This window comes from Theropithecus gelada, chromosome 16 (genome assembly GCF_003255815.1).
Source record: "Theropithecus gelada isolate Dixy chromosome 16, Tgel_1.0, whole genome shotgun sequence".
NCBI classification, from domain to species: domain Eukaryota; kingdom Metazoa; phylum Chordata; class Mammalia; order Primates; family Cercopithecidae; genus Theropithecus; species Theropithecus gelada.
Window position 1 is genome coordinate 2,014,977 of NC_037684.1, and position 25,371 is coordinate 2,040,347.

The 25,371-nt window shown below is 52.5% G+C and overlaps 1 protein-coding gene across 3 annotated transcripts; it reads left to right on the forward strand.

The window, feature by feature from the left end:
* SLC13A2 (solute carrier family 13 member 2) lies at nt 1-24,482 on the forward strand. Of its 3 annotated transcripts, none has more exons than XM_025362376.1 (12): nt 1-531; nt 15,941-16,069; nt 17,037-17,320; nt 17,428-17,633; nt 18,137-18,317; nt 18,430-18,552; nt 20,269-20,487; nt 20,712-20,800; nt 21,088-21,209; nt 22,361-22,522; nt 23,161-23,298; nt 23,810-24,482. In XM_025362376.1, the coding sequence occupies exons 1-12, from the start codon at nt 430-432 to the stop codon at nt 23,978-23,980; spliced, it is 1,926 nt and encodes a 641-aa protein (XP_025218161.1). In that variant the 5' UTR covers nt 1-429; the 3' UTR covers nt 23,981-24,482. The 3 variants fall into 3 exon arrangements, with proteins under 3 accessions (XP_025218161.1, XP_025218162.1, XP_025218163.1); XM_025362377.1 differs by having other exon boundaries at nt 17,184-17,320; XM_025362378.1 differs by lacking the exons at nt 1-531; nt 15,941-16,069 and having other exon boundaries at nt 17,081-17,098; nt 17,184-17,320; nt 23,810-24,476.
* Nucleotides 24,483-25,371: the final 889 nt, after the last annotated feature.

A 25,371-nucleotide genomic window follows, 5' to 3' on the forward strand; every position in this document is an offset into this window, starting at 1 on the left:
GGAGAACAGAAGGAGAAAGGAAAGGCCGGGCTAAGGGAAGGGGCTTGGGGACTGCCTGTGGAGGGTGGCTGGGGGACCCTCCTTCCTTCTCCAGCTCCTTCAGTGCCACTCTCAGCAGCTTCCAAGAACAGAAGGAGTTAACGCTGGGCTTAACTTCTTGAAGGAACCTGAAGTTTTTTAATCCTTGTTCTTTCCTCCCTCCCTCTCCCTCTCCCTTCCTGATCTTTACTCCGCCTGTGGGTCCCTCCTCCTTACTCTCACCTCCCTGACTCCAAAAACACTCTGATTGCCAGAGTGGGTCAATGGTTAACACTCAGCTGGCTTTATATAAGCCTGCCCGGGCCACCTTCCTGCTGGGCTGCGTCTTTGGTCCTTCTGTTCCCCAGCTCCTGGAGGCGGTGGCCGTGGCAACCCTCACTGCTCCATACCATGGCCACCTGCTGGCAGGCCCTGTGGGCCTATCGTTCCTACCTGATCGTGTTCTTCATGCCCATTCTCCTGCTGCCTCTGCCCATCCTCGTCCCCAGTAAGGTAAGGACTTGGTGTTCTGAGCACACATAACTCCAGGGGGCAGGGGAGGGACTGTCTGGGCCGGGATCGGGCATCCTTAGGTTCCAGCATAACTTCCTCTATGCCGCTGCCCTGGAAGTCAGGCTATTGCCCCCTGCTCCTCCTGAGGACTGAGGCTAGGAGGTCAAAAGGGGCTTTTGCTTGGCACCCAGTTGTAGGAGCCCAGTGTGAATTGCTTAGGCGGGTTTGCAGCCTACTGCCCTAGGAAACAGGAAACCAGTTCCATCAAGGAGATGCAGGAGGGGCAGATGGAGCTGATCTGCCTACTGTGTGCCCACCTAGCCCTGGACTGGGCTCCATGGGGGCTGACACGGGATGGCTGTGGGGAGGGGAAGGCCGGGTGAGCAGCGGCACAGTGAAGAGGGATGGAAGGAGAATAGGAGAAAGCTGGCTGCAGGCAGTCTGCGTCTTTAAGAGCATAAACAGGAAGAGAAAGAGTTCACCTGTGTATTCAAGGGCTAAGTCTGCGGAGGAGGAGGGGTGGGAGTTGGAAGAGGGGACCCCTGCAGGTAGACAGCACAAAAACTGTGCCCCGGATGGAGGGGGAGCTGGGCACAACCAGGCGTCACTCCCTCCTCCTCCACCCCCAGCAGAAGTCATAACTTCATCTCTCATTAAATTGAGCCCCCAATGCCTGCCCTGTCCTACGCACCCAGTAACCCTTTCTGCCATCTTAAGAGGTCAGGCCTGACTGTCCCATTTGACAGATGGGGAAGGTGAGGTGAAGTCACTTAGTCAAAGTCCCAGGGCAGATCCGAGTTTCACGGAACTTGTATATTATATACCTTTGGGCCCCAGTCTGTAAGCAAAAGAACACAAAAGTATTCATCTGATATTAGCTTGGGGGTTTGGGAAGGGTCCAGGAGGAAGGCCTTGAAGTTCAATCTTCAGTCAGTCGGCCTCTGGCAAATCACACAGCTGGGAGGTTCAGAGCTGGGGGTGTGATCTGGTGCCAAAGCCTGTCTTCTCGCCACCCTGCTGCCTCCTGCCCCACCCCACACCCCCAGAACTGCCCATCGAGCCATTTTCTTCCTTTTGTCATAGAGAAATTGAGTCAGACTTTTTTGTTCATGGTACAAACTGGGGGTGGTAGTGGCATAGCCCCTGGGCCCCTGATACCTGCTCAGTAACAAAGCCCAGCTGACCTTTGCGATGACCTTCATCTCAGGCCAAAGCTGGTGGCATATCAGTGCTAGGGACCCATCAGATGGGTTTTCCGACAGTCTGGGGCAAGTGTGTTAACCCCAGGAGGGAAGTCAGACGGGGATTGGGTTTCTTCCCAATTCCCTTCGCCCTGGGGAAGCACAGCTCAGAAAGATTCCGTATCTTGCCCAGGTCACACAGGAAATCCTGAGCTGGTGCTAGAAGCCATGCCTCTTGGTGAGACTGGGATGTTAGCAGCCCCTGCCTTCTCTGCACCGTATCTGGCCCTGCTACCTGCCTCTGGCTCACAGATGCTGCCGGCCCCATTCTGACTCTGGTCCTGTCTAGGAGAGGCCAGCCCCTCTCAAGGACTTTGCTGCTGCCATTGTCCCCTCACTCTCCTACAAGATAAATATATTCCTCTCTGCCTGATCTCCCCCATCCACATAGGGAGGTGCTGTAATATCTCTCATCGTAAACAAACAAACAAGAGCTCTCTTTCAAGCCCACACTCCTTCCAGATAATGCCTCTTTCTCTGCTCTCTTTCATAACAGGAAACCTCAAGACACTGTCTACACCACAAGCACACTTTCTCTTTTGTCAGCTCCCATCTCCAAGACTCAGACCCCATCAACTTCCTTGTGACCAAACCCTGGGCCACTCTCACATTCCTCAGTCCCTCAGCAGTGTTTGTCACAGCTGTCACCCCGTCTTTGCCGTGCTGTCTTCTCTTGGCTTTGGTGACACCTTCTCCTGGTTCCTGCCCAGCCCTGCCCCTTCCCACTTTCCTGACCCTGAGGTTTCTTCTCCATCTGACTCTGAGGTTTTCCATCGTCCCCACTGCCCCTAGCTGATCTTATGCCATCTCGTGCTTTAAAAAGCATCTCTAAGCTGATGAGTTTTCAATCTGTAACCCCAGCCCTAACTTCTAAACCTGTATCATCTAATGAACAGCAGCCATCTCCCCGATTGAATATTTTCTTTGTAAGCAGGATAAGCAGGACACACTTTTCCACATCCAAATTAAAACCCTTCCTGCCCTTCTCCAGTTGGCTTAGGCATCAAGAAATGCTTCAACCATCTACCTTGCTGCAATAGCCAAAAACTCGAGGGCATTCTTGATTCTTCTCCTTCCCTCCTTTCCACGTGCAGCAGAAGGACCTGCTCACTTGATACCCCAAAATACTCAGAATGGAGTCACTCCCCGTCCCTGGATCCACTGTCTCCCCCGTCATTTCCCATGTGTCCCACTCTGCTCAAAACCCTACATTGGCCAGTCACGGTGGCTCACACCTATAATCCCAGCGCTTCGTGAGGCTGAGGTAGGAGGATTGCTGGAGCCCAGGAGTTTGAGACCAACCTGGGCAACATAGTGAGACCCCACCTTAATTTGAAAAAACAAACAAACAAACAAACAAACAAAAAATCCTACACTGGCTTCCTGTCAAACTTAGGATAAAACCTCTTCAAGCGGCCAGGAGTCACCAAGGCTCAGCCCTGGACACCTCAGGCTCCCTCCCCCTGTGTCCCACCTCTCATTCACTCTCACCCACCCCTCACCAGCTTTTTTTCTGCTCCTCATATTGCTCTGGACTGTTCTCCCAGATGCCTCCTTCCCGTTTTTAGGTTTCAGCTTAAATCCGCCTCCTCAGAAAAGCCTTCTCATTCATTCATCATCCATTCATCCCCTAGTCATTCTTGGGGAAAAGCCCAGTTCTTTTGTTTATAGGGTGTTTACTCTCTGAAATTATCTATCTGCTTATTTTTCACTTCTTCTCTGGCTTCCTGCACTAGAATGTCGGCTCCGTGAGGGCAGGGACTTTGTCTTGTCCCATGCAGAATCCGCAGTGCCTGGCACAAAGTAGATGTTCAAAAAATACTTGTTAGGCTGGGCACAGTGGCTCACACCTGTAATCCCAACACTTTGGGAGGCCAAGGCAGGTAGACCACTTGAAGTCAGGAGTTTGAGACCAGCCTGGCCAACATGATGAAACCTCATCTCTATAAAAAACACAAAAATTAGCCAAGCATGGTGGCACACGCCTGTAGTCCCAGCTACTCGGGAGGCTGAGGCAGGAGAAATGCTTGAACCTGGGAGGAGGAGGTTGCAGTGGGCTGAGATCATGCCATTGCATTCCAGTCTGGGTGACAGAGCGAGACTTTATCTCAAAAAACAAATAAAAAAAAATTTTTTTTTTTCTTTTTGAGACTGAGTCTCGCTCTGTCATCCAGGCTGGAGTGCAGTGGTGCGATCTTAGCTCACTGCAAGCTCCACCTCTCGGGTTCACGCCATTCTCCTGCCTCAGCCTCCCTAGTAGCTGGGACTACAGGTGCCCACCACCATGCCCAGGTAATTTTTTTGTATTTTTAGTAGGGACGGGGTTTCACCATGTTAGCCAGGATGGTCTTGATCTCCTGACCTCATGATCTGCCTGCTTTGGCCTCCCAAAGTGCCGGGATTACAGGCGTGAGCCCCCATGCCCGGCCACCCCCAACTTTTTGAATGAAGAAAGGAAGGAATGTGCACAAAATGGATCCTGTCCTGCATCCCTGCTGAATCTCTACTCTCTATAATGAGTCCCCGAGCTTAGCCCCATGACCCTGGCCTCCAAAGGGAGAAGAAGGAGCCCCAGCCTAGGCTCAAATTTGTGTCCATAATAATAATATGGACATTTGTTGAGTATATTTTGTGTGCTCAGCATTTTGCCATGCACTTCAAAGCATTGTTAGATCATTTATTTCTTTCAAAAGCCTATGTGTTGGACCAGGCACAGTGGCTCATGCCTGTAATCCCAGCACTTTCGGAGGCGGACACCCAAGGTGGGCGGATCACTTGAGGTCAGGAGTTCGAGACTAGCCTGGCCAACATGGAGAAACCCCATCTCTACTAAAAATACAAAAATTAGCTGGGCGTGGTGGCACATACCTGTAATCCCAGCTACTCGGGAGGCTGAGGCAGGAGAATCGCTTGAATCCAGGAGGCAGAGGTTGCAGTGAGCTGAGACCGTGCCACTGCACTTCAGCCTAGGTGACAGAGCAAGACTCACTCTCAAAAAAAAAAAAAAAAGCCTATGTGTTACCATGAGGTTACTACTACTATCTGCATTTTACAGACATGTAAACTGAGGGCCAGTGTGGGGAAGCAATTTGCTTAAAGTCCCAGCTAGGAAAAAAGTTTGAACTGGAACCTGGTCTTGGAGTCTCTGCCTGAGGCTCCCTGGAAGATTGGTCGGGCTCCCACTGTGACCCACCTCCCAGGCCATCCTTTCTTATGTCCATCCAGCTGTCAGTCAATCCTCCCACCATACTTCAGTCCAGCATGTCTGTTGAGCTCTTGCTCTGTGTCAGGGGTTACCAAAAGGAATACAGATGTTCCATCCTCAAGTTGCTTATGGTCTATAGGAGGAGATAGGTGTTTACACCACACAAAGTTTCAGCCAGAAGGCTGCAGAGCTCAGAGAAGGGAGCAAATTCTTCCAACTGAGTCAAGGGAGAATCTGAAGAAGGTGACATTTGAGTTGGGCCTTGATGGTTGATGAGGTTTCAACAGTCAGAGGCATCAGCAGAACAGGTGAAGGGAACCACAGAAGGAAAGATGTAGGGGCCGGGAATAGTAGGGTGTGTTGGAGGGGTGGCAACAGAACCTTGAAATGCTAGTCACTCTCTGGTGGTCCCAGCAGATGGGGAACAAGAGGGCCTGGGGTCTTCCTGCTCTCCCAATCCTGCAGCCAGACATGGAAACTTTACATCCATTCATTCGTTCATCCATCCATGCATCTTGTTAGTGAACACAGAACTCAGTACTGTGTGACAAGTACTGTTTGGGTGTGTTGGGAAGAGAAAGTGGGAAGAGTGGGGAGATATACAAAAAGCAGAAACAATGCAGCAGGCTGTGACCACGGACTGGGGAGGGCTGCTCTAGATGGGGTCAGGGAAGGCCTCCTGAGGAGGGTGTTTCAACACTCTGGGAGGTCAAGGTGGGTGGATCGCTTGAGTTCAGGAGTTCAAGACCAGCCTGGGCAACAGGCTGGACAGGAGACCCTGTCTCCTCACTAAAAAAATTAGCCAGGTGTGGTGGTGTGTGCCTGTGGTCCCATCTACTTGGGAGGCTGAGGCAGGAGGATCACTTGAGCCCAGGAGGTTGAGGCTGCCGTGAGCCATATGGTGCCACTGCACTCCAGCCTGGGCAACAGAGCAAGACTCCTGTCTCAAAAATAACTTCTCTAAAAAGTCAGCCAAGCGCAGCTCTAGGTAAGGAGCCATCCAGGCAGAATACGCAGCAAGTGCAAAGGCCTGTGGCTGGGGTGAGTTGGCAAGTTGAAGGGATTAAGCAAGTCCAGTGTGGCTCGGGGGCTCGAGTGAGGCCTTAAGAGGTCTTCCTGCTCTCCCTCCCTTAAGAGGCCTCACTAGATTGTTTAAGTCAAGTTTAGAGAAGAGGGTTGAGGTCAGCCAATGTCAGCCTACAAGACTAGAGGGAGGAGTAGGGATTTGGCTGTGAGCGTTAAGGGGTGAATAACTTACGACTCAGGGGTCATTCAGCTAGTAAGTTAGAGTCAAAACGCAAACACCTCCCGGGACCCAAAGGCATCTGTAAAAACAGTCTTCTAGTGGCCAGGACAGAACTCAGCTGAAGTCAATATTGCATTTATTGTAAGGCCAGAAGGCAGAATTTCTTCATCTGAATCACTGCCCCTTTTAGAATGCATAAACATTACATGTGTTTGAACTTTAAAATCTGTGTAATTAAGGCTGGGAGTGGTGGCTCACACCTGTAATTCTTGCACTTCAGGAGCCCAATGCAGGAGGGTCGCTCGAGTTCAGGAGTTCAAGACAAACTTGGGCAACATAGGGAGATTTGTCTCTACTAAAGATCAAAAAAGTTGGCTGGATGCGATGGCTCACGCCTGCAATCCCAGCACTTTGGGGGCCAAGGCAGGTGGATCACCTGAAGTCAGGAGTTCAAGACCAGCCTGGCCAACATGGTGAAACCCTGTTTCTACTAAAAATACAAAATTAGCTGGGCGTGGTGGCACATGCCTGTAATTCCAGCTACTCGGGAGGCTGAGGCAAGAGAATCGCTTGAACCCAGGAGGCAGAGACTGCAGTAAGCCGAGATCACGCCACTGCACTCCAGCCTGGGCAGCAGAGAGAGATTCTGTCTCAAAAAGAAAAAAAAGATAAAAAACATTAGCTGGGCATGGTGGCGTGTGCCTGTGGTCCCTGTTACTTTGGAGAACCAAGGTGGAAGAATCACTTGAGCCAGGGAGGTTGAGGCTGCAGTGAGCAGTGATCATGCCACTGTACTCCAGCATGGGTGACAGAACAAGTCCTTGTCAAAAAAAAAAAAAAAAAAAGAAACCTGTGTAATTAAAATACTGTTAGTGCAAGCTGTTCCTGAACCTCAAAGGCAGGGACTTGGATGATTCACTTCGGGCATGAAAACTATACAAGGAATTTGGACCTCTGTTCTGGGCCCCACCTCTACCTTTTGAGACTTCTTGGCCCTCAGTTGAGATAGCAGAGTCCAGTGAACAAAACGTGGATTTTGGAGCCAAACAGGTGTGGGTTCAAATCCATTCAGCAGCATGTACTGCCATGTGACCTGACCGAGCCTCTTCAAACCCTGTCATCTCTAAGGGGTGTTGTGAAGATGAGCTGAGATAACACACATATATGTAGAGTGCCTGACACTCAGTGCTTGACAAACATATGTTCCCTTCGCCCTCTGCCTCTTGTCTGAATTCCTGGGCCCCTGGAAAACACGGACTGGTCTGGAGTCCTGTGTATATGCCTCACTTCTTCTCCATCGCTCTGTTCAAATGGGCTCTTGTGCTTAGGAGCGCCTCAGATGTTCCCACCTATAGAACAGGAAGGCATGTCTGGTCACCCACCAGATTGGTGAGCTGTGTGCCTAGGAATAGCCATACCTGCGACTGTGCGGAGATTGTTTTTCTAGCCTCTGGGATGCCGGGAAGTAGGTTTAGAAGAAGGACCCAGCCTCAAAGGCCAGGGGGATCCCTGGGGTAGAGTCCCCAACTTGGATTTTGCCCAGATTACTAAATCATGTCCCTATTTATCGGCACCTGCTAGGTGAAGGCCAGGAATGGGAAAGTAAGTCACCCTCTTCAACAGTAAAGTTTCCTGGATGTAATCCAGCAGCAAGGCTCAGGGCTGTCGCAAGGCTCAGATTCCTAGAGGAGCGTGGGAATGCCACGTTCATCACGGCACCGGCTTGCGTTTTGCTCTTTAGTGCATACAGGCAGGGCTGGCCCTGGCCCAGGCTGTGATACCAGGACTCTTCCCCCAACTTTTGTTTTCTCCAGCACTCAGAAATTCATTGTTCCTTTGGCCTCTTAAAACAGAAGCTGATGCAACAAAGTCATTCACATCAAGGTGTGCAAATCAATGAAGGACACCTGAATGAGAACAAGCGAAGGGTAGGAAGAGCCACCGCCATCACGTGCAGCCTGAGGCAGGCGTGGGGTGGGAAAGCTTTAGAATGGCCAAAAGGAAAGGCTTCCAGTGCACACTGTTGGGCACAGGGAAGCCATAGGCGGCTAACTAGAAGCGGCACCCCAGATGACTGGTTAGGGGAGCATATTTGGCTCTCTGGGGTTGGTCCTGAGGTGGAAGTAGGAGTAAAGAGTTTGGGGCAAAAATCAGGGGCATTGGCAGTCATCGAGCAAATCCTGAGTGTTTAGGGCTTACTGCTGTAGAGGTTGTCTTTCGACTTCTCGGCTGGTATTACAGACGTTGTGAAACATATTTTTACATATGAACTGGCCATTGTCCCCTTTGTATATTCAGGCCTCAAAGGTATTGGGCATTTGGCATCTGCCTATTCTTCCTGGAAAAGACTTCCATCTCTCCACACTCTCTCATGTTTTGGTTTGTTTGTGAGATGGAGTCTCACTGTGTTGCCAGGCTGGCCTCAAATTCCTGGGCTCAAGCAATCCTCCTGCCTCAGCCTTCCAAGTAGCCACACACCACTGGACCCAGCACTTTTTCATATTTTAATAGCTGTATTTATTTATTAGTTTAGGTTTTAAAAATTAATAATAATAATTATTATTATTATTTTGAGACAGGGTCTCACTCTGTCACCCAGGCTGGAGTGCAATGGTGCAATCTCAGCTCACTGCAACCTCTGCCTCCCGGGTTCAGGTGGTTCCCCCACTTCAGCCTCCCAAGTAGCTGTGATTACAGGCACATGCCACCATGCCCAGCTAAGTTTTGTTTTTTGTTTTTGTTTTTGTTTTCAGTATTTTTAGTAGAGACAGGGTTTTGCCATGTTGCCCAGGCTGGTCTTGAACTCCTGGGCTCAAGAAATCCTCCCGCCTCAGCCTCCCAAAGTGCTGGGATTACAGGTGTGAGCCACCACCGAAGAGGCTCGGTCAGGTCACATGGCAGTACATGCTGCTGAATGGATTTGAACCCACACCTGTTTGGCTCCAAACTCCATGTATTGAAATACAATACCTGTATTTCAATAAAATTGGTTTCCTTTGTAGTCTTACGTATTTTATTTAGTGCATTTAAAAACCTTATTCTATAAGACACTGGAATGCTTCATCAGGCTGCCAAGGGCATCCTGGTACCAAAAAAAAAAGTACAAACCCCTATATCAGAAATTTCCCTGGATGTATACAAACATTTGCACACAAATTTTTTAACCACATGTGGTAGTATTTGTGTAATCTTTTATTAAACCACAAGTGTGACCATGCCACTCTCTCTCTGCTTAAAACTCTTTGAGGCCTTCTCCCTTTTTCTCCCCTGTCTTCCAGACAAAGCCCTAGATCGTCTCAGGACAGGCGAGGCTCTTTCCAAGAATGCATCCTGATCTTTTATGTCTCATTCTGTTCTACATTTACTCCCTCACCCCAACCCCCTTTGCCCACTAACTGAACTCCTACTCACTCCTCAGTACCCGCTCAAGGTTCCCTCTCTGGAAGCCTTCCTCAGCCCAGACAAAGGGAGGCTCAGGGACGGGGCCCCTTCTCCTCTGAGCTCCATTCTTCTGGTCTCTGCTTTACAGGCGCTTGGCAGGCCGCCACCCGGTGCCTCGCCTTGCTCCTGAGACCCGGGAGTGCTCACTGCCAGCAGCATGCCCACTTGCTAGGGGCAGAGGGGCAGTGGGAGTGTCCCCCATGTGCCAGCCCGTCCCCACCCTTGGGTTAACCTTCAGTCACCAGAGAAATAAGGTGTGACACCTCTGAGACTGTGGGCACATGTGCTGCTGCCTGACAGAGGCCATGATGCCCACAGGTCCCACACCTGCTACACACCCTGGGTCCGGAGTCTGCCCTGGACTCCTTGGCACCTTCACTTCCATTTGTGCCTCATGTATCCTCTCTGGTTCTCCAGAAGCCCAGGAGCACGTTTCTCTCCAGCACCAACCCTGCTACGTGCTCACAGGCTACAATGCTTGAAAACTTATTCCTGGCCAAGCACGGTGGCTCACACCTAGAATCCCAGTGTCCTGGAAGGCGGAGGAGAGAGGATTGCTTGAGCCCAGGAGCTCAAGACCAGCCTGGGCAATACAGCGAGACTCTCATCTCTACAAAAAAAAATTTTGTTTTAATTAGCTGGGTATGGTGGCACACGCCTGTAGTCCCAGATACTCAGATGGCTGAGGCAGGAGGATCACTTGAGCCCAGGAGGTTGAGGATGCAGTGAGCTGTGATCACGTCACTGCACTCCAGTCTGGGCAACAGAGTGAGACCCTGTCTCTTAAAAAGAAAAAAAAAATATTTTAAAAACCGTATTCCTACATTTGTTAGGTCTCTTCATCCTTACAGTAACCCAGCTAGGTGGATGTTTCTCTTATCCCCATTTCCAGAGGAGGAAACTGCATAATGGAGATAAATGTGTTTATAGCGGCGAATGCTTGATGTTTCTTACCAGAAAAGCTGAGAGAGGTTAAGTAGCTTGCCCAAGGACACACAGCAGTAAAGCAGGGCCTCAGTACTCAGCACCCTGTGCCCTGGACATGTGCTTTCCCACTAAAGAAGAAGCAAGCTGCCAGGCTTAGGGTTTGGAAGCCCCTCTGGGGGTCTCTCTCTTCAGCCTGCCCTTCAGTCCAGCCCACACAGGCACTCAGACTCCCTGAGGGCCAGCGCTGGGCCTGACTGATGCCTCTACCCCTAGGGCCCATGTTCATTCACCCATTCATTCAGTGTCAACTCTGCTAAACAGATGCCAGGCACCCTGCGGGGGTGAGCAGAAACAGACTTGCACCCTGCTCCCTGAAGGGTAGAGTCTGACAACAAAGATTGATACTCATCATTTAGTCCCTAAAACTAAATGTTTAATTGCAGACTATGATGAGTGCTATGCAGAAGACATACAGGGACTTAGAGTGTGAAAAATGGGAACTATATCCCCGCCTGGAAGACAGCCTGAAAAATCAATATTAGAGCTAAGATCTCAAGAACCAGTAGATATCAACTAAGCAAAGTAGGGAGGGAAGAGAGGTCCAGAGAGAGGAAATTGTGGGCAGAGGCCCTGTGGCCAGAGGGAGGATGCAGTATTTGAGGAACCCACAGAGGGCTGGTATGGCCAGAGCAGAGAGAGTAAGAGGGAGAGTGTTAAGATATGAGGCACAGACCAACCCTGAACTTAGGTTCCTGAAAGCACTAGGAAGCCACCAAAGGGATGTGAGCTGTTTTGAGATGAGTGTGTGTGTGCTGAGGGAGGGGGAGTACAAATTAAACAGATTTGTGCTTTGAGATCACTCTGGCTGCAGCAAGGAGAAAGGATTTCAGGGTCAAGAGAGGAAGCTGGGAGATGAATAAGGAGGCTTTTGCAGAGGTCTTGCTGAGACTTGGACCAGGCTAGTGTTCCAGAGCTACAGAGAAATAAATGGGAGCACTCAAGGGGCAGAACCAGCAGGACTGGGTGCATGGCCCAGAGAGGGTTTTTGTGGAATGAGTGGCTGATGAACAGGCAGGAGGCCAAGGGCCTGCCCGCAGGGGGCTTCTAATCACGGGGATTGACTGCTGGGTGGAGAAGAGTAAGGATCTGAACAGGGTGACTTCCTTGGGGGTGGGGATGACACCAGTGGGAAAGGAGGCTTTACAGACCAGGCCAGCACCTGCAAAAGAGCTACAAGCTGGATCACAGAGGAGAAAGAGGCTACGCCCCTGTCCTCAGGAGCCCATATACAGATCCTGAGAGGAGAGTAGCTGCTACGGTCAAGAAACAGAGCTAGGGAACAACCACCCTGCTGACCTGGGGAAGGAGGAGGCAGGGCCAGAGGCAGAAAGAAGAGCATTGCCACCAGAAGAAAACTCTTCCCTGCTAGTTTCTGAGCTCCAGGAGGGGCCACCAGGGACTGCAGTGCAAGCTATGCCTTGCACAACTCCATATGAGAATGGTGACCTGGACGTGTGCAGTGCAGCAGTCCTGGGGAGCAGCCAGTGGCCAGCGTGTAAACCAGCTGAGTCCCATGCCATAGGCTGCCAGTTGAGCTTGGCTGTCCTAGGTTCCATAGAGCTGGGCTGCAAGGCAGAGAGCATTAGAGTGACCTGGAAAGATAAGGCTGATCCCCAAAGCCCCACTTCTAGAGCTGGGAATACTGACCTTGTAATTGGATATACTGTGTGCCTAAGAAGAAAAGACCCCCAGGGCTCTGCCTTCAGGGAGTGCCCAAGAGTACTTGACCCAGGGGGCCTCTCAGAACACTGACAGCTCCTCAGTCTCAAACCCCAACCCTCCCTGAGTCTTGGTTCTGCCCTTTTCAGAAAATTACTTTGAAATGCACAGGCCAGGCACAGTGGCTCACACCTGTAATCCCAGCATCTTGGGAGGCTGAGGTGGGAGGATCACTTAAAGCCAGCAGTTCGAGACCAGCCTGGGCAACAAAGCAAGACCCATCTCTACAAAGAATACAAAAAAAAAAAAAAGAAAATTAGCTGGGCATTGTGGTGCATGCCTGTAGTCCCAGCTATTTGGGAATCTAAGGCGGGAGAATTGCCTGTGCCCAGCAGTTGGAGGCTGCAGTGAGCTATGATCACACCATGAACTCCAGTCTGGGCAACAGAGAGAAACTCTGTCTCTAAAAAAATTTTTTTAATAGAAAAAATAAGAAATAAAATGTACAAAATAAAAGGCATGGGATCACAAATAAACCAATTATTTTGAAATACAGGTATCAAAATATGGAAAAATAAATTGCAGCCCAGAAATAGATGTGTTTCCTTGCTGGTGCATTAGGTAAGATCTAAAGTTGGTATAATAATTACCAAAATTTCCAAATAAGGATGGAGGTAAACAGAATGTCGAAATATATTCTGAGATAACTGTGACAACTTATCTGGATCAGTGTCTAATAGCTGATAGTCACAATCAAATATCTGTGACCAAGTCACCAATAATACCATTAATAGCACTATGATTTTATGTTCACAACCTTAGTTTGATGTTAGTGAGTAGATAAAATAGTTTTCCCATTTAACTTCACGGATCCTCGGAATTCCATGCCCCAGTTAAGAATCTCCTGATGCAGGAAGAACAAGTCAGCAAATTGTGCTCCAGCTGGACAGGCTGCCCAGAAGGCGGGACGGGGACGCAGGGCCAAAGCCACCGGGGTTAACAAAAGCTTCTGGATGGAACTTTGGAACAGGTCTTGTGTTTTGATCCAGAGATAGAGAGGGACCCATCACAGACACAGGCATACAGGGGCGGGAGCCATGTATCACACACACTGGAGCACATGGAGGCGAGTCTGACTTTTTTTTTTTTTTTTTTTTTGATACAAGATCTCACTCCGGTTGCCCAGACTGGAGTAGTGCAGTGACATGATCTTAGGTCACTCCAGCCTCAACCTCCTGGGTTCAGGTGATTTTGCCACCTCAGCCTCCCAAGTAGCCGGGACTACAGGTGCTCACCACCTCACCCAGCTAATTCTTTGTATTTTTAGTAGAGACTGGGTTTTGCCATGTTGCCCAGGCTGGTCTCGAACTCCTTTACTCAAGTTGATCTGCCCGCCACGGCCTCCCAAAGTGCTGGGATTACAGGCGTGAGCCACCATGCCCAACCTGGTCTGATTATTAACAACTCCCTTTGGAGTATGGAAACGGGGTCTCAAAGTGACATGACTTAACAGAGCCCAGCCACAGGAAGTGGCAGGCCCTGGGGAAGACAGCTCTGGATTCAGAGCTCCAGCTGCTTCTCCCTACACTCCACTGGTCACAGGGAGCCTGAGGCTGAGGACACCCTCAAATGCAAGTGATCATGCTCAGGGTAGCAGGTGAAAGCTGGGGCCCGGGAAGCAGATAGCCTGGCTTCTCCACTTACTATATGTGTGACTTTGAGGCATTTTTGAACTCGATTCACTCCTTTCTTTTTTCAACTGTGAAATGGGAACAACAGTTATTACCTCTGAGAGCAACTAAATGCAACTTGTAAAAGTGTTTGAAGCACATAGAGTATGATGCCTGGCATGCAGTCACCCTCCAATACTTGTACAGAAACTTCTTCCTGAATCAGCAGAGTGAGTGCCATCCCCGCCCCGCCCCGCCCCTTGTCTCTGGCCAGAGAGTTCTGAGTGGACAGGGTGGAGGACACCAGGGTCCAGGAGGGCTGGCCTGCCCTTAGTCCAGGAGGAGGGTAACTGGCCATTCAGCCATTGCGGGTGAGGAAACACTGGCACCAGCAGAACCCTGTGGGGGGAGGTGGGGGCTGGGCTTCTCTGGTTGAGGGTCAAAATGGCCCCACTCCTAGGGCTGATGAGTTTATGGCCAGGATGAAGAGGGATAGCAGAGGTTTGGCGGAAAGAGAGCTTGGCTTCCGACAGATTTGGTGGGGCTATGTGCAGCTGGGCAGCTGGGCACTGCACAATTGTTGGGGCACCATTCACATAGACTAAAAGGGGAGTGCTCTTAGGTAGCGCTTGAAGGTTACCCAATCCCAATCCCAATCCCTTATCTGAGTTCCATCCAGGCTCTGCCGCTTTTTGTGATAGTTCTGTGACCTTGAGCAAGCCATTTACCCTCTGAGCTCATCTGTAAGGTGGGACCACCACACCCACCTTAATGGCTGTTATGTTTTCATGTAAGCACAAAAATGACAATACTAAGTTCCTAAGAATTGCTGAATAGCAGCTGCCTCCTCCCCCAGGCCACCACCTACTCCCACCTCAGGGACCCTTCCCAAGCTTTAGTGTACTAAGAGTGTGAGCCTAGCCTGTATGAGGTGGAGAGGACAAGGACGGGGCAATTGGGATGGGTAAGGGAGGAGGGGCCCCCCAGCCCCACTGTCCAACAAACCCCAGCATGTGGCCCCTTCCTTTGGCAAACAAAGAGTGGGCAGGTGCCCGGCCCCTGGAGAGGGGATACGGGTGCCCTCTCCTGGCTAATGATTCCCCAGCCCTGGGAGAGGCTCTATAAGGAGGGTGGGCCTCCATTCCTGCCCCAGGTCCCCTTCCAGGCCTGAGGTCAGGCTTCTCTAGACTTAGAGGTTTCATGTAGGAAAGGGGGATTTCTGGTACCCAAAGACCCACGAGACTCAGTGTTGCCCCACAATTCCCTGCACAACACAAGCATCTTGGGGGAAACTTTACATAGCCTATAAATGTAAATTGCTCCTCTGGAGTTGTGTAATGCAGCAGACAGACCAGGATTGCTAGAAAAGAGACTCTCCACCATTCCCAAAACTCTCCAGTGATTCATTCATTCAGACAAGATTTGCTCCAAAACCTGCTGGGTCCTGAGCTCCAAAGATCCAGATGCCACAAAACCGACTCTGTCTGATGGAGAGCTCACTCCTAACAGAGGGAACAAACACTAAATGTCCAACAAACAAACATACTATTGCTGCTTATGATAAGAGCCAGGGAAAGCCAGGGTGCCAGGCAAAGGTCCACGTTGCCCAGGTCCCGCTCCTTCTTCTGGCAGCCCCCATCTCATCTTGGGATCCTCAACTGGGTCCCCTGCAATCCCTTTGGTCTGGACGGGGACTGGTAACCAACTCCAGACTTTCTGAAGTGGCTGGCTTATAATGTCTGGGCTCCCCAAGGTCAAAGACAAGGTGATATTGAGTGCTTTGCGTTGTTTTTTATTTACATTTTGAAATGAGACCTTGGGCTTGGGAATCGATGGCTATGGGTGTCACAGGCTCTCCCAAGGCAGTTACAAATGGCCTGGTTTGTCTGAGGGACAGGAGGTGGCATGGCTCTGGGACACAGGCCCTCTGACAGCTCTGCTGCTTCCCTCCCACCTGCAGGAGGCCTACTGTGCATATGCCATCATTCTCATGGCGCTCTTCTGGTGCACTGAAGCCCTGCCCCTGGCTGTCACCGCCCTCTTCCCCATCATCCTGTTCCCTATGATGCGCATCATGGATGCCTCTGAGGTGAGCCCCCATCCATAGGAAAAAGCGTTCTGGGCAATGCGGGAGGCCAGGGGGTGGGTTCCCTCAGACCTTGTTGACTAAGGAAGCCTCATCATAGGCAGGGCACATGGATTAGGGGTTCCTGCGTCTGCATGAGGAGGAAGTCAGCTGGAAGGCTGCAGGCTGGGGTGGGGAGGGGTGCAGAATTACTGCTGAGAGTTCATTCAAAGTGGGAGTGATGAGCCAGCCTTAGGTGGGGGGTGGAAGGCCTGGTGACACAGAAAAGGGGCCTTGAAGGCCAGCTAACACACTCATATACTTCTAGTTCAGTGGCTCTTGAACTTGAACAGCGTCGGGGTCACCTGGAGGGCTGGTTACAACCCAAATGGCTGGGTCCAGAGTTTCTGATTCAGTAGATGTGGGGTAGGGCCTAAGCATTTTATTTCTAACGAGTTCCAGTAGATGGTGATGATGCTGACCCAGCGACCATACTTTGAGAACCGCTGTCTAGTTTTGAGAAACAGCACTAAAATATCTATCTCCCAGTCCATGGCTTGAAACATGAATGGAATCACGGTAGATTATCTCCCAATTAATTATTCCCGAGGGGAGATAAAGTGAGTTTGGCAAGAAGAGGGGAACCTGGTTGATATTAAATGGTAGATAATCCAGGCCGGGTGTGGTGGCTCATGCTTGTAATCCTAGCACTTTAGGGGGCCAAGGCAGGTGGACCACTTGAGCTCACGAGTTCGAGACCAGCCTGGCCAACAAGGTAAAACCTCATCTCTACAAAAAATACAAAAATTAGTCGCGCACGGTGGTGCATGCCTGTAGTCCCAGCTACTTGGGAGGCTGAGGTGGGAGGATGGTTTGAGCCAAGGAGGTGGAGATTGCAGTGAGCTGTGATTGTGCCACTGCACCTCCAGCCTGGGCAACAGAGCTAGACCCTGTCTCCAAAAAGTTAAATTTAATTTTTTTTAAATGGCAGATTATTCAGAGACCATTTCCATCGAGTTTCGAGAGCCCAGGGGAATGGCAGTCTGTGGGAATGTCAGTGACTGAATCCCATAAGCTCGGGGGCAACGTGGGAGACTCCAGGGTCTTCCCCCGGCTCAGCCATGTCTCCGCCTGCCAGGTTGCCATGGAGTATCTTAAGGACTCCAACATCCTGTTCGTCGGGGGGCTGCTGGTGGCCATCGCAGTGGAACACTGGAACCTGCACAAACGCATCGCCCTCCGGGTCCTCCTCATCGTTGGGGTGCGGCCTGCCCTGTGAGTTCCTGCAAACCAGCACGGGAGAACCTGATGAGGAGATGTTCTGGGCACCCAGTTCCTGAAGGGAAGCTGCAACAGCAGTGTGTCTGTCTGCCCGTCCCTAGGCTAATGCTGGGCTTCATGCTGGTCACAGCCTTCCTGTCCATGTGGATCAGCAACACGGCCACCTCGGCCATGATGGTGCCCATCGCACATGCCGTCCTGGACCAGCTGCACAGCTCACAAGCCAGCAGTAACCTCGAGGAGGGCAGCAACAACCCGACCTTCGAGCTCCAGGAACCAAGTCCCCAGAAGGAGGGAACCAAACCTGGTGAGAAAAATGAGGCTAGACCCCGCCCCAACTCCTTGGTTCTTGGAGAGAGTCTGAGGGTCTGTCCGTTTCGAGAGCTGGTCATCTTGGAGCCTTTGGGGAGAGAAGAAAGAGGTGCAAGAAGGACAGTGACCAATTTGTTTTTCCTTTCTTTAAAATGGCAAGTTCCCTGTGTTGGGAATCCCCTTACCCCTGGGCAAGCCAAGATGCTTGGTCACCATAGCAAGAAGAGAGCTGGAGTCTAGGTGGACAGTCCAAGGTCTAGGATCCATTCTTCCTGTGTGGTTTGGGTAATCAGAGATCAGAGAGATTCTGAGGCTGCTCCCAGCCTGAGACTCTGGGGATTGCTGGGCCCCTCAGGCCTGCAGACATCCTCTGTCCTCCTTCCAGCCCCGGTCTGGGCTGTTCACAGACAAGGTGCCTTTGAGGCCCTCGCAGCCCTGGCCACATTCCCCAGAGCTGGCCCCGTACCTGCCCCCACCTGGGCTCTCCCCTGTTCCCAGATAATGGGCAGGCCCTCCCTGTCACATCTGCTCCTTCGGAGGGGAGGGTACATCTCAGCCAGGAGCATCTCCACCTCACCCAGTGCATGAGCCTGTGTGTGTGCTACTCCGCCAGCATCGGGGGCATCGCCACGCTGACCGGCACTGCACCCAACCTGGTGCTGCAAGGCCAGATCAACTCGTGAGTGACAAGGGATGGGCCACCTTGGAGGATCTGCACACTCACTGGGAGGTGAATGGGGCTGGGCAGTTCTCGGGGCAACGTCATACGGCAGCCCATGTTCCTCCTTCAGGCTCTTTCCCCAAAACGGCAACGTGGTGAACTTCGCCTCCTGGTTCAGCTTCGCCTTCCCCACCATGGTCATCTTGCTGCTGCTGGCCTGGCTGTGGCTACAGATCCTCTTCCTGGGCTTCAAGTAAGTGGTAAAGTCGGTAAGAGAAGCCCAGGTCCCTGCCCTCAGCCCTGGGAGCTTCCAGTTGGGTCCGGATGTGGAAAATGATATTATCACTATCCCAGTGAGAAGGCGTCTCCCTGCCAAGTCCCCTCTGTGCACTTGGACCCCCATTTGAGGAAATTACTGGGTAGAGAGTATTATCCCATTTCACAGACACGCAAGCTGAGGCTTCAGGAGTGGTTTGCAACTAGATTGTCAGTGTTGGGACTGCAAGCCAGTCACTTGATGCCCCTTCCCATAATGCTCCACTGTCCTTTGATAGGTGCTTAAGGAGCACACACTGAGCATGGTTAGTTACAAAAGCACCTGCTGTGTTCCTACTGTATACTGGGTCATGTGTAAGGCACTGAGAATACTAGAAGACACTAGGCACAGTCCCTGTCCTTGTAGCCCATCAGGTGGATGATGATATGGTGGGGGCCATGACAGAGGGAAGCCCAGATGCTGCAGGAGCACAGAGAACACAGTGCCTAGTTCAGCGCAGGTGAGCGAAGATTCCAGAACACCATGGAGGAGATCATGCCTGGGCTGAATCTTGAAGGACTAGAAGTCAGCCAGGTAGAGAATGGGTGAAGACATTCCAGGCAGCAGGAGCAGTTTGCACAAAGCACAGAGGCAAGAATGGACATGATGTGCTTGAGGGAACTCTAGTTCTGCAGGACTAAAACACAAACAGCAAAAAGGAGCATCAGGTCATGAAGCTGGAGAAGTAGGCAGGGGAAGGTTCTAGAAGCTCTTATGTGCCACCCAAGTGTTTGGATCTTGTCCTTGAAGCCAAGAGTAATAAATAGATTTCATTCCTACTTCCACCAGGTTCCTGGTAGTCACTGTTTGGAACTCTGAGTTGGAAAATCATGGGAGACCCTGCTAAGGCTCAGTTAGTATCAAGTCTGTGATTGATTAGTGATGTCTGCCATGAGTATGGGATAGGAGTGATGGTATGAGTGTTACCGTGGTATTAATTATAATTTGCCCTTCCTGCCCAGGCAGTGGAGAGCCCTTGAAAGTTTTTAAGCATTGCTCCTGCACTTTGGAAAAATCACTTGGGCAAATATAAGGAAGCTGGATTAAAGTTGGGGGCTGGTACAAGGCAAGGTGGTAGTAGAAGAGGTCAGCACAGTACCAGACACCATGGGGGAGTCAAAGATGTGTGAAGCGTGACCAGCAGGGAGGTTGAGATTTACCCAAGTGGAAAGTTAAATGTCAACACAAGTTAAGTCAGCAGCAGAAGGAAGTGGACTGCAGCCTATTGTGCCTCTGAGGACAAGGCAAGTGGGACTCAGGCTGGCAGGGGATACCCAGAGCAGGCAAAGGAGGGAAGGGAGGACTTCCCGAAGGCTGTTGGAGGAGGAGAGCTGTGAGCCAGGGCTGGAAGAAGTCCCAGGGTTTGAGCTGCTCGGTCTTTCTCACCCTGGGCAAGGGAGGGTTCAGCACCATAGAACCCCTGGAAGAAAAGGGGCTCAATGGAGCAGGGCCAAGCATGGGGAATAAGCAAGAACTATGACCCCTAAAAGTCTTCTGCTCTTCCTCCAGAACCTCAGGTGGAGCCAGGACCTGAGTGTAGTGACCCTGAGATGCCCTCTCTGGGCCTCAGCCTTTAGATCATAGGCACGCAGAGCCCCTTGCTCCCTGCCTGGAGCAGGCCCCCCACAAACTGCCCCGTCCCTCTGCCTGCAGCTTCCGGAAGAACTTTGGCACTGGGGAGAAAATGCAGGAGCAACAGCAAGCAGCCTACGGCGTCATCCAGACCGAGCACGGGCTGCTGGGCCCCATGACCTTTGCAGAAAAGGCCATCAGTGTCCTGTTCGTCATTCTGGTGCTGCTCTGGTTCACCCGGGAGCCAGGGTTTTTTCTTGGCTGGGGCAACCTCGCTTTTCCCAATGCCACGGGGGAGAGGTGAGAGTTGCAGGGGATGGGAGGAGGACACATCTGGGACTTACATGCTTAGGGAGGAGGAAAGGGTGTAGGGCCCCCATTGCAGAACAGGAGGTAACACTTGGTGGGGGATGAAGTTTCCCCAGGCTTGTCTATGGGAGGGGCTCCTCTCCACCACCCTCCACCTTGTGGCCCTGAACAACCCCAAGCTGCTAACCCAGCCTTCCCTGTCCCCCAACCAACAGCATGGTGTCCGATGGGACAGTGGCCATCTTTATCGGCGTAATTATGTTCCTCATACCCTCCAAGTTCCCAGGGCTGACCCAGGACCCAGGTAAGCACCTGGACTGGGGCAGGGAAGGGTCTCCAGGCAGCCCCTGCCTTCAAGTATGTAATGTACCTTCCACCACACTTGGCAGGAGTAGGCAAAGCCCAGAAAGGCTGGAACGACTTGCCAAGGGCACAGAGACTCAGGGACAAAGATGAGATGTTGCAGAACTGAGAGTCCCCCCTCCTACATGCATTAAGCTCCAAAAGGGACCCACACAGGGAGCCCCCAAATGGAGAGGGGAAAGGCCTGTTTGTTCTTTGGTGACCCGTCCTTCTCTTCTTGGGGAGTAGAAAACCCAGGGAAGCTGAAGGCCCCTCTTGGCCTCCTCGATTGGAAGACAACGAACCAGAAGATGCCGTGGAATATCGTGTTATTGCTGGGTGGTGGCTATGCCCTGGCCAAGGGCAGTGAGGTGAGAGGCCCCCAGCCCCCTCCTTAGCTTGTGTGAGGGAGACTGTGGCAGGAAGAGAGGGGGCCCTGCTTCTGTCCCACAGAGGGGAGACCTGGTTCCCATGTAGGAGCCTCTCGGGTGGGCAGAGCCTTTGCAGCAGCTGGGGAGACCTAGAGCCCCCATGTGCGAGGAAGAAACACAAGCCCTAGGGACCTCTCCTTAGTTCAGTTCTCAAAGTCCAAGGGAAGGCAGGATTCTGTGGTGGGGCGGGGCCTGTTCTCAGAGATAAATGCCATCCCACCCCAGCCCCTTGCCCCCTGCCAGACAGAGCACGCAATAGCATCTGCACTGAAGTAACTGGGGGTTATGTTGACGCGGTGTGCCCACTGCAGCCACCAGGGGGCACCATGATCACACCCACCCAGGCTCTGGGGACCAGAACATCTTTCCCCAGAGCCTCCATCCAAAAGAGGGAAATCCCTGACACGGCATCCCTGGGCCTCAGTGTTCTGGCTCAAACAGGAGGCAGCTGCCCAGGTCAGGGATTGGTGCAGGGTACTCCTGGGTCTGTGGCATGTTCATCCACTGACTGTGCCCAGTGCTGTGCTAGGCACTGGCCCCACTGAGCAAGGTTAAGTCCCAGCTTACAGCCTGGCATTCCAGACATGGCAAGGCAAGACCTCGGAGCTCTTCTGACCCTGTGGACTGTCCCTATCCTCCCATTAGCCTCTTCCAGCCTCTATCAGGGTCCTCCCCCAACTTTCCCTCCCTGCAAGGAGCAAGGTCCTCTCTGGCCAAGCCACTGGACTGGAAGGGGCAGGAAGAGGGCTAAGGTTGCCAAGGGACCTCCTGAGAGAGGTCAGAAAGGCAAGAGTAAGTGCGGTCAAAGATTTTTGCTCCCACCAAGCCCCAAGTTTCCCAAGAAGGCCCTTTGGCCCCCTTTCCTAATTTCTCATCTGCCCCTTCTTCCCACACCCAGCTGTTCGCTGTTCTTCAAGAGCAGGAAAGGGCACCCCTTGGTCTTAGCTGGATCCTAACATCCCTTTAGAGCTGTCTTTGACTCTGAATACCAGGGAGGTGTGAGCAGGAGCAGGAGCCTCATAGAGCCTCAGCAGAGGACTTGGGGGCCCAGGCAGCCTTGCCTCTCACACACCATCCTCCTCTGCCCACAGCGATCGGGCCTGTCAGAGTGGCTGGGAAACAAGCTGACCCCACTGCAGAGTGTGCCAACTCCAGCCATTGTGGTCATCCTCTCCCTCCTGGTGGCCACCTTCACCGAGTGCACTAGCAACGTGGCCACTACTACGATCTTCCTGCCCATCCTAGCCTCCATGGTGAGCTGGCCCTCAGAAACACCTCCTCCAGGTAGTCCTCCTGCCTGCCCCACCGGGGCTTCTGCCTGCTGGGCAGAGTATCCTGTCTTTGCACCTCCTCTTTTCCTTTTCCTGAAGAGGACCCCTGAGTTTCCATCCTTCCCCAGGCTCTTGAGCCACCTTGGGCCCCAAGGCACTTTGGCCCCTGACTCACCCCGTCCCTCGTGACGTCACCTCTGGAGTATCCTGATGGGGATCCTCGTGGCCTCACCCACGTCCCCACCCCAGTCCCTGTTCTGATCATTCCTGAGGTGACGGGGTGAAATTGCTCCCCGAAGCGTCCCAAGCCCCTTCCTCCCCAGACGTGTTCCTACAGCCTTTGATGACACCCCCGGAGCCCCTTTGAGATCTGTTTTATGGGCCCCTCCCCTCACCACACCCCACAAGGCAGGGCAGCACACTCATTCCCTCCAGAGAGGTCAAGAGGCCCTTCCCAGGTCACCCAGTGCCTTCTGGGAGAAGTGGTGGGCTCATGACCAGAGAGCGTACTGGGGTGCAGGGGTTGTCCCCCAGAGAAGCAGGAGAATTGGTTGGGGGCCATGCCTCTCCCTCCAGGATGGGGACCAAGGTCAGCTCTGCCCCACTGCCTCCCACTCCAGGCCCAGGCCATCTGCATCCACCCTCTCTACGTCATGCTCCCCTGCACTCTGGCCTCCTCCCTGGCCTTCATGCTGCCTGTGGCCACCCCACCCAATGCCATCGTCTTCTCTTTCGGGGGAATCAAAGTGTTGGATATGGTGAGTGGCAGGGAGGCCTGAATGCCTCATCCCTCCTTCCTGCTCTGACTTTCCATCTTAGTGAATCACAAAGCAGCTTAAAGCCACTGAGAGTCTCAGAGTTGAGCGGGCCCTCATCTGGGATGAAGGTGCAGTGGGGGAGGTTGGGACATGACCGCTCAGTGGTGGCATCTTCAGGCCCTGCCAGCCCCAGGCTATGTGAGAGGGAGGGAAGTGGGTGGGGAATATGGGGAAGGCTCCAAGATGCCAGGCACCCACACTCAGGGAGATGAGCTCAGAGAGAACAAGCCCAGGGCCCTGGAAGTTCAGGAGGAGTGCCCCTTTTCCCTGTTAGCACTGGGAGTAAAGCAAGGGGCAAAGGCATTGGCTATGCTGCAGGTTGGACCAAAGGGAGAACTTCCCAGAGAGAATTTTGCTGGTGGGAGGGCTCCTGTGCACCCCCAAATACCTGGGGACTTGGGGGCAGTCCGGCCCAGCCCCTGCTTAGCCAAATGGACTTTCCTCACACCAGGCCCGGGCGGGATTCCTGCTCAACATCATTGGAGTCCTGGTCATCACACTGGCCGTCAACAGCTGGTGCATCACCATCTTCAGCCTGCACTCCTTCCCCTCCTGGGCTCAGTCCAACACCACAGCCCAGTGCCCGCCCAGGCCGGCCAACACCACCATGCCAAGCCCCTAGGCTGGGGCGCAGCCCATCGGCCATGCCCAGGAAGACCTACCCCGTTCCCACTCCTCTGAGCCGGAAGGGGACACCCCAAGCTCCCAGCTCCAGGCCAATGGCTGAGAGAAAGGCACATGTGTGCCTTTCTCTTGTGTGTCTGTAAGGAAGGTGTGTATGCTCAATTTCCTATGTGCCGGAAGAAAAGGTGTGTGCGTGCGCGTGTGTGTGTGTGTGTGTGCACGCGCGCATATGGGTGCGCCTGCATGGATGAGAGGGGTGTGTGATGTGAGGCTATCTGAGGGGGGCTGTGTGCAATGCACATGATCCTAGGTGTGTATGCTGGATAATGCACATGTGTGTGTTCACAGACAATACAATGTGTCCTCTCTGGTGCCCCAGGTCTTGGTCTCCCCAGTTTAGTGACCAGACTTATTTGCACTGTATTTATTGGAACTCAGGCTTGGAGTGGCCTGGGAGGAGGGCCTGCCAGCAGCTGCCATGGGAACAGCCTCTGGGACTGGCCCAACATACTGAGGGCTCCCCAGCCTTCCGGTGTTTTGGTGGAGGTTCAAATATTAACCACATTAAAGTCTTTTTCAATAAAGTCTGGGATGGTTTTTCACGGCGCTCTCCGGGGCTGGTCCCCAATGTGGTTCAGACCCCAGGTTGGGGGTTTCAGAGGGAGGGGGTCTGGACTCTGTCCTGTATGCAGCCCCCTTGGCACCCCCCCACCCAGAGGGGAAGGTAATGGTCGGGCATCCCTGCCAAGGCCGATCAGAGTGGGCGCAGCCACCTAGGAGAGCAGCACTGACATCACTGGGCCCGGCTAATTGGGAGCTACCAGTCCCTGCGTGTCTTTGGGAAAACCTGCCTCCCCGTTCCCAGAGCACTCCCTGGGTATTTACATAAAACCCTCTGCCCCTGCCAATTCCTCATGGACCCTTCCTCCAGCTGGAAAAACCGGTCCCACGAGGCCAGAAGAGGCAGGCTGACCTGTGCTGGGTGCCCAGAGGACGGACCCTCATCCTGCAGCACAGGAACAGGCTGGAAACTGGCATGGCCTTCAGAGTCCAGGACCAGACAACTTTGGATGATTCCACCTCCCCCGCCCCGCCTCCACCTGGCCTCCCCACACTCCCCCACCCCACACTCTCATGGACTCCAGAGTTTTCATTTATCTAGCAAGGTGGGGGTAGGGATGGGGAAGAATGATACCACATCCATCATTCCTTCTTCGGGCCAAACAGCCCTTCCCTGCTGGAAGTTCATCTTTGTGTTGATGCTAAGTCTCTCCCACTGTGGACAGTGGCGTGTCCACCTTGAATTCATCCAAACGGAAGTTTGCTAGAGTCTCACCCCATCCCGTCCTGCTCCAGTGGCCAGTGGGACAGAAGAGAGATATTTCCCAT

Excerpts from the sequence above, each read along its gene's own strand:
- SLC13A2 (XM_025362376.1), top strand. The coding sequence starts at position 430 with ATGGCCACCTGCTGGCAGGCCCTGTGGGCCTATCGTTCCTACCTGATC. Across the intron at positions 18,318-18,429 it reads CTGCAAGGCCAGATCAACTC|GCTCTTTCCCCAAAACGGCA; the intron begins GTGAGTGACAAG and ends TTCCTCCTTCAG. Across the intron at positions 18,553-20,268 it reads ATCCTCTTCCTGGGCTTCAA|CTTCCGGAAGAACTTTGGCA; the intron begins GTAAGTGGTAAA and ends CTCTGCCTGCAG.